Genomic DNA, 7,767 nt, shown 5'->3' with positions numbered 1-7,767 from the left:
CTTAGGTTAGAATAGGTTATAGGGTTGGAACAGGTTTTGTGCATTTAGGGTTAGTATAGTGTACTATTTATTGTTATCTGTGATTTAGGAAGTTTTAGTATTAGGGTTAGTATAGTCGATTATTTATTGCCAGCTGTATATTTAGGAAGTTTCACTTATTTAAGCTCAGCATAGATGTAAATTATGTTCCGTGTACTTATATGTTGTTACGCCAGGTACTTGCGTTGTCTTGTCCTAAGAATTTCAGAGCCCAGTCTAACCTTGTGTTGTTCTGTGTACCTGACAAATAAAAGACTGGAACTTGAACTACACAGACCCAGAAATCATCTTGTTGCATAATCCCATCTGTTCTTTATTAAATCAATTGATCACAATTGGATATGGATAATTTAGCAGATGCTCTTATCCAGACCAACTTACAGTAAGTACAGGGACATTCTCCCTGAGGCAAGTAGGGTGAAGTGCCTTGCCTAAGGACACAACGTCATTTTACACAGCCAAGAATCAAACCGGAAACCTTCTGATCAATCGCCCGACTCCCTAACCGCTCAGCCATCTGACCTTATATATGGTTTAGTACTAAACATTACACATTTTATATACTTGAGGTAGTAATTGATTTAACAGCATTGATTAGCAGTATAGTTATAATTCCTTCACACCTGTAAATAACATTCACCAAAGTAAATTACTGACACAAAACAACAACCTCATTGGATGCATGCTGTACAAAAGGGAATAAAAGTTTCTTTAGATCGCTTACATCCGATAACCTTAAACTTTTATTGGAGCATTAAATGGTCCGTGCTTCACCTGCTGTTAATAAAACCCTGCCCTCAAAAATAAACGTCGCACCAAAAATGATCATTGTGTAATACGAAATTTACAAAAAAGCAGGTGTAGACATAGGCGTTTGTTCTTTTCAGCTTTCCCACTCTTTAAAACAGTTTATGTACACAATTATACAGGGAGCTACATTACGGGCTTTGCATTCGCAGGGTATGAGGGGTTCCCAAATAGAAAAAAAAACACAAAAAGAAAAAAATTGAGGTAAAAATCGATCTACATAAAGCAAAAAGCAGGTGCGACAATGGGCGTTTTTTTCTTTTTCTTTCTGCCACTCCTCAAAACTGTTTCTGTCAAGAACGAGACAGAGGGCTACATAATGGGTCTTGCATTTCCATGGTGTGAGGTTCCTTTTCTGATCCACTTGGTCGCAACGGTTCCAACGGTTGCGACAGTTCCGACGGTTCCAACGGTTGCAACGGTTGCAACGGTTGGTCTTTGTGCCACTCCTCAAAACAGTTTCTGTCAAGAATGAGACAGAGGGCTACATCACAAGCCTTGCATTTCCATGGTGTGAGCTTCCTTGTCTGATCCACTTCGTTGCAACGTCGGCAGGACTTGCGGCCTTGTGTGGCTTTGTCTTCTTTATCTGTATTCACCATAATGGCAACAGGAACATGGTCAGTGCTCCTTCGGATGCGAACTCCTGTCTGATCCACTCCACACAGCTGGGACACCATTTCTGTCAGGAAGTTCTTGTGTGTCATAGACTTTTCCTGTTTTGTGTTGCTAATCTCACAGTGCAGGATGTAGGCATTCGTTGTTGCCATGTCCACAAAGTGCATGAACAGGGTACGGTACCAGCGAGCAGTCCTGCGGCGGGTGGAATAATACTGGAGAAGCTGGTCTGACAGGTCAACCCCTCCCATGTTCTTGTTGTAGGCGATGATGGGGGTAGGGCAGGGAATGTCTTTTACCGACCAGAGTCCATCTCCATCCTTTATTCTCCTCTTGACAGTGTCACCAGAAAACGCTGGGTGGATTGTGGAGCAAATCGACACCTCCCGCGTGTCCATCCACTTCACAAAGACCAGGGAATCCTCTCTGATCCATCTCACGGTGCCCCTCTTGGATTGAGGGTTGAGGGCATTGGCTCTGTCCCTAGGACACCCTTTCACTGTCATTTTGTCCCTGTAGGTACCACAGGCTCCAAACTTCATGCTAGCCAATCTAAGGAACAGTTTGGGGCTTGTGTAGAAGTTGTCCATGTAAATATGGTATCCTGTCCCAAGATGTGATGGCTGAATGAGGTTCATGACAGCATCATACGCCAGCCCATGCACGCTGGCTGTGTGTGATTTGCCCTTGTACACGTTGAAGTTGAGGGTGTAGCCACTCCTTGACTCTGCCAACACGAACAGCTTGATCCCCCATTTTGTGGGTTTGTCCTTCAAATATTGGGTCATGCCAGTTTTCGCTCGAGTTGCCACCATCCTCTCATCGACTGCCACTTCTTTCCTTGGGTGGTAATGAGCCTGGCAGGCGATCCGAATGTCATCCATCAGAGGTTTGACTCTGAACAACTTGTCATACTCTGGTGTTCCCTTCTTCTGATCATTTATTTCATCCTCGTCTGGATCACTGAGGTGGATGTTCCACATTAATGACCGGAATCTGTCTCTTGTCATGACGGTTTGTGGAAACGGCACAGACATGAGGTGGTTTCGTTTCCAGTAGTCCTGGATACTTGACAGCGACACCAATGATGTGTACAATAGGAGACCAAGAAATTGGTACAGTTCCTCAACTCCAACATCAGTCCATTGGTACTTAAACCCCAATGCCATATTTTTTGCTGCGCGTTTGTTGGTGTTTTTGCAGAGTGTCCTCATGGTAGCTGTGGTGAAGTACAGCTTGAAAAGGTCCATTGGTGAGTGCACTGAATGCATGTTCACTTGGGGTCCTGGTGTTCTGCGGGGCGTGAACCTACTGGGTTGTGGGGCAGTATCAGGATCTCTCTCTGTTTTCCAAGGATCACATCTGAGGTGTGGCTGTCCTGACTGGACTGGAGATCTTGACCTGATTGGACTCCTTCCACACCCCCTCCGTGTAGGCCTCTGTCTGCTCTTTGTCGGGGTTGTAGATGGCGATGGCTGCTCATCATCTCTGTACAACACACAACACAGAGATTCAAGATTATTCAAAGTTCAAGATGTTCATTGGCATATGCACAACAATTACAGTTAAGTAGTCATTGGCAAAGAAATGACTGCTCACACACACAGGGCCGGGGTAGGTAATCGGGAGAATCCACGGTAGGTTGCTTCACTTTTGGGCGGGTCGAGGATTTGTGTCGTTTACGTTTGTCACTTTAGTCTATTTTCTTTTAAAGTAGGCTACACACGTTCTGCATCCTTGAGAATTGTAAGTCGTATAACTTGTGTTGTCAGTTCTTAAGCCCATTATTGTATAAGTCTCTAGTTCTTGCAAATTTAAATCAAGTTAACTGGTGATTGTCGTTGTTTGTATTCTTCCCCTGCTACTGCTAGCTAAATTGCACATGTCTGTTGATTTGATAGCGATTGCTGCCCTTTCTCAGGTTCGTATTTTAGGTGCATTATTATGCTGAAGTAGTTTTAATAAAAGAAAGTGGGTTTATTGTTCATATTTGCTACAGAATGCTTAGCCTATAAAGCCTAATATATTTTCAATCAAAAATTATCTTAAACAAAAGGCCATTAAAACAGTAACGATCTGTAGTAGTTTAAATATATTAATGTAAAGGTTTATATCCCCTAGCGTTAATTCTTTGTTATGTTATTTTGTATTGATACATGTTTACGCTGAATGTAAATTATGTTTTTTTTACTTTATGTATCTTGTAAACTCCAAAGCATTTGACTTTGTTGAAATTGCTAATAACAATTTAAAAAAAAAGAGTTTCGGAGCTAGGAACAAGCTTCTGCGCAAGACCGGACGAGTCATTTCGCGCTCTCGCTTGCCTCACTTTTCCACAGAAATTCATGGGGGCGCCATCTTGGAAGAAAAATCTAGCCGTGTTTAACCCATGCGTCCTAGGTTTGGGCTAAACCCCGAATGTTTACAACGTCTGGCTCCGTGCCAGATTAACACTCCGATCGTTAAGCAGTCTCAAAATTGGTATCGTAAAAATACGTAAAACAAATACGTAAAAAATACAATCCCTTTCTGTAATCATAATACCCCCAGAAAAGTGCCCTGCGCCCCCAGTCAAGGCAGGCTGCATTCGGCCCTGTTTGAAAAGTGGCCCCACTCCGGGCCTGCACACACACATTATCTGTAATTTATATATGTATATAATATAATAAGCTAAATCAAAGACAGAAATATTCACAAAAAGTTTCTCACCTCTCGTTGTCAACAAATGAAGTCGGGTCCTCAATCTCATCATCTGATTCCGACGATGAACTACACAAAGTGTCCTGAAAAGTCGGGTCGTCAATCTCATCATCGCTACTTATATTTGATTCCGACGATGAACTGCACCAAGTGTCCTCGTCGTTCAGTCGAAAAAACAAGGCAGATTGATGAACGTGAAGCATTTTCCCCCCACAAAAAAACCAAAATGCACTACTAAACTACTCAAAATCTTCCAAAAACTAGCAATAATATGTCTCTCCTCTCGGTCTGTCTACTCTATCTATCCCGCAGTTGTTTTTATGTCTTTCCTCAGTTGGCTCCTCCTCCTCACGTCGGGGATCAGGAAATGACGTTGTCGATGTGTTGACGTTGTCGGTGCATTCGATATCATTCTGTTGCAGCCAGCTGACTTGAAGCTGAGAATGCCATTGGTTGCTTCAGTCAGCCGGGCTGCAGGCGGCTGTCGCCGACGCCGGCGCTGCATGAAGTTGAACGTACCTAACGTCCCAAATGTGCAGCCTGAATTAGTGATGGGAAGTTCGGATCCTTCTACGGACTCGGTTCTTTGAATCTCGTTCATTAAAAGGAACAAATCTTTTTTCGAGTCTTTCCTTCATTTCAAGTATCTGCATGTAAACCAGCAGATACCATTTTAAAAGATTTTTTTAAATGGTATCCTTGTAATAATCATTTATTTGTATCAGAAGGCGTCAGATAATTCAGGGGGAGAGAGCATGGCCTAGTCATTTGTTCACTTAGTTACTACTCTACTATCACTAAAGCATACCATGCGGTTCCCCGAGCAGCACTGGGTCACTCAGACCACACCATGGTCCACCTGATTCCTGCATACAGGCAGAAGCTTAAGCGCTGTAAGCCTGCTGTGAGGACATGTAAACAGTGGACCAGTGAGGCTATGGAGGAACTGCAGGCGTGCTTGGACTGTACTGACTGGGACATGTTCATGACTGCTACCAATAGTCTGGATGAGCTCACGGAGGCTGTGACATCATACATCAGCTTCTGTGAGGACTGCTGTATACCAACACGCACCAGGGTGAGCTACAACAACGACAAACCCTGGTTTACAGCTAAACTCAGAAGGCTGAGGCTGGACAAAGATGCAGCGTTTAGGAGTGGGGACAAGGACAGATTCAAGGAGTCGAAGAAGAGGTTTAGCAAGGCGGTGAGAGAGGCTAAACGACTGTACTCGCAGAGACTGGAACACCAATTCTCTACTAACGACTCTGCTTCTGTCTGGAGAGGCCTCAGGCAGATCACCAACTTCAAGCCCAGAGCCCCCCACTCCACTAACGACTCCCGCCTGGCCAACGACCTGAATGAGTTCTACTGTAGATTTGAAAGACAATTGGACAGTCCTGAACAACCCCTTTCCACCCGTGAGCCCCCCCCCCCCTTCCCCCATCTACAGTGACGACCCTCTCCATTCAGGAGAGAGAAGTGAACAAACTGTTCAAGAGACAGAACCCCCGCAAAGCAGCTGGGTCGGACTCTGTCTCTCCTGCCACGCTCAAGCACTGCGCTGACCAGCTGTCTCCGGTGTTTACCTACATCTTCAACACCTCCCTGGAGACATGCCATGTGCCAGCCTGTCTCAAGTCCTCCACCATCATCCCTGTGCCCAAAAAGCCCAGGCCAACTTGACATAATGACTACAGACCCGTCGCCCTGACCTCTGTGGTAATGAAGTCTTTCGAGCGCCTGGTGCTGGCATACCTAAAATCCATCACAGACCCTCTACTGGACCCCCTGCAGTTTGCCTACAGAGCCAACAGGTCTATGGATGATGCAGTTAACATGGCCCTCCACTTCACCCTACAGCACCTGGACTCCCCAGCATCCTACGCCAGGATCCTGTTTGTGGACTTCAGCTCTGCCTTTAATACCATCATCCCCACCCTGCTTCAGGACAAGCTCTCCCAGCTGAACGTGCCTGATTCCACCTGCAGGTGGATCACAGACTTCCTGTCTGACAGGAAGCAGTGCGTTAAGCTGGGAACACAAGTCTCTGATTCCCGGTCCATCAGCACTGGATCTCCCCAGGACTGCGTCCTTTCTCCGCTGCTCTTCTCCCTATAAACCAACAGCTGCACCTCCAGTCATCCGTCCGTCAAACTCCTGAAGTTTGCGGACGACACCACCCTCATTGGGCTCATTTCTGGTGGAGACGAGTCTCATTAAAGGTGGGAAGCGGACAACCTGGTGACCTGGTGCAGCCAGAACAACCTAGAGCTCAATGCTCTCAAGACAGTAGAGATGGTTGTGGACTTCAGGAAGAACACAGCCCCACTCACCCCCATCACCCTGTGTGACTCCCCAGTCAACACTCTGGAGTCTTTCCGCTTCCTGGGCACTATCCTCTCCCAGGACCTCAAGTGGGAACTGAACATCAGCTCCCTCACCAAAAAAGCACAACAGAGGATGTACTTCCTGCGGCAGCTGAAGAAATTCAACTTGCCAAAGTCGATGATGGTGCACTTCTACACAGCCATCATTGAGTCCATCCTCACCTCCTCCATCACCATCTGGTACGCTGCTGCCACTGCCAAGGACAAGAGCAGGCTGCAACTTATCATCCGCTCTGCGGAGAAAGTGATTGGCTGCAATATGCCTTCCCTCGAGGACCTGCACACCTCGAGGACCCTGAGGCGAGCGAAGAAGATTGTGGCCGACTCCTCCCACCCTGGACACTCCCTGTTTCAGTCACTCCCCTCCGGCAGAAGGCTGCAGTCCATCAGGACCAAAACCTCACGCCACACAAACAGTTTCTTCCCTTCCGCTGTTGGCCTCCTCAACAAGGCCAAGAGTTCACACTGACTTTAATGACTTCATGTCTTAAAACAATTGCATTTGCACTACTCACAATTCGTGTAATATTTGTATTTTATATTGTATTTTATACTGTAAATTGGCAACTTATATTTTATTTTATGGCAACTGATATTCTGCTTTATTGTAAATTTTATTTTAAATTGTATTCCACTTAGTATTGCTAGTTTTTGTATCCTTAGTATAGTTAGACCATATATCTAAATTTAAGATTCCTATATGTTTATTGTATGCACCTTCCTGCAAAAGCAAATTCCTTGTCTGTGCAAACTTACATGGCGAATAAATCCCTTTCTGATTCTGATTCTGACATTGTCTATTTAATTTTTATGTGGTGCTAAGATTCTTTAGGGACTCCCTCTAGTGGCTTCTGTGAGCGTTGAAAAAGAGGTCACATGATGAGGGAAAATAAACTTAGGCTGGGTTGCACCAACAAGGATTAACTCTTAAACTGAGTTTAAACCAGGTTTGTATTTTTATCCAGTTGCACCAAACTTTAAACCTAGTTTAACCTTAGTTAACAATTAATCCTGGGTAAATCTAACCCTTTGACAATCTCTGTTTAATTTCCATTTAAATCTAGATTAAATTTAAATCTGTTGCACCAGTCATTTTAAACCTAGTCTAAACCTGGATTAGCAGTTATATTTAAACCACCCCTGGAGGAGGTTTATCTCAGTTTTATTGACAACATGGCTGCATATCTTCGCTGGATGGGGTTAGAGGAAAGAG

At 44.8% G+C, this 7,767-nt stretch overlaps 1 protein-coding gene across 1 annotated transcript; it reads right to left on the bottom strand.

Annotated features, from left to right (window-relative positions):
- Positions 1 to 328: 328 nt before the first annotated feature.
- Positions 329 to 4,508, bottom strand: LOC124479853 (piggyBac transposable element-derived protein 4-like). Its single transcript, XM_047038784.1, has 2 exons — positions 4,174 to 4,508; positions 329 to 2,952 (listed from the first exon to the last, which is right to left on the bottom strand). The coding sequence occupies exons 1-2, from the start codon at positions 4,365 to 4,367 to the stop codon at positions 1,140 to 1,142; spliced, it is 2,007 nt and encodes a 668-aa protein (XP_046894740.1). The 5' UTR covers positions 4,368 to 4,508; the 3' UTR covers positions 329 to 1,139.
- Between the last annotated feature and the right edge of the window lie 3,259 nt (positions 4,509 to 7,767).

The sequence above is a fragment of the Hypomesus transpacificus genome, chromosome 17 (genome assembly GCF_021917145.1).
Source record: "Hypomesus transpacificus isolate Combined female chromosome 17, fHypTra1, whole genome shotgun sequence".
NCBI lineage: Eukaryota > Metazoa > Chordata > Actinopteri > Osmeriformes > Osmeridae > Hypomesus > Hypomesus transpacificus.
The sequence above is the reverse complement of the archived record's forward strand: the minus strand, read 5'-3'. Positions and strand labels throughout refer to the sequence as shown.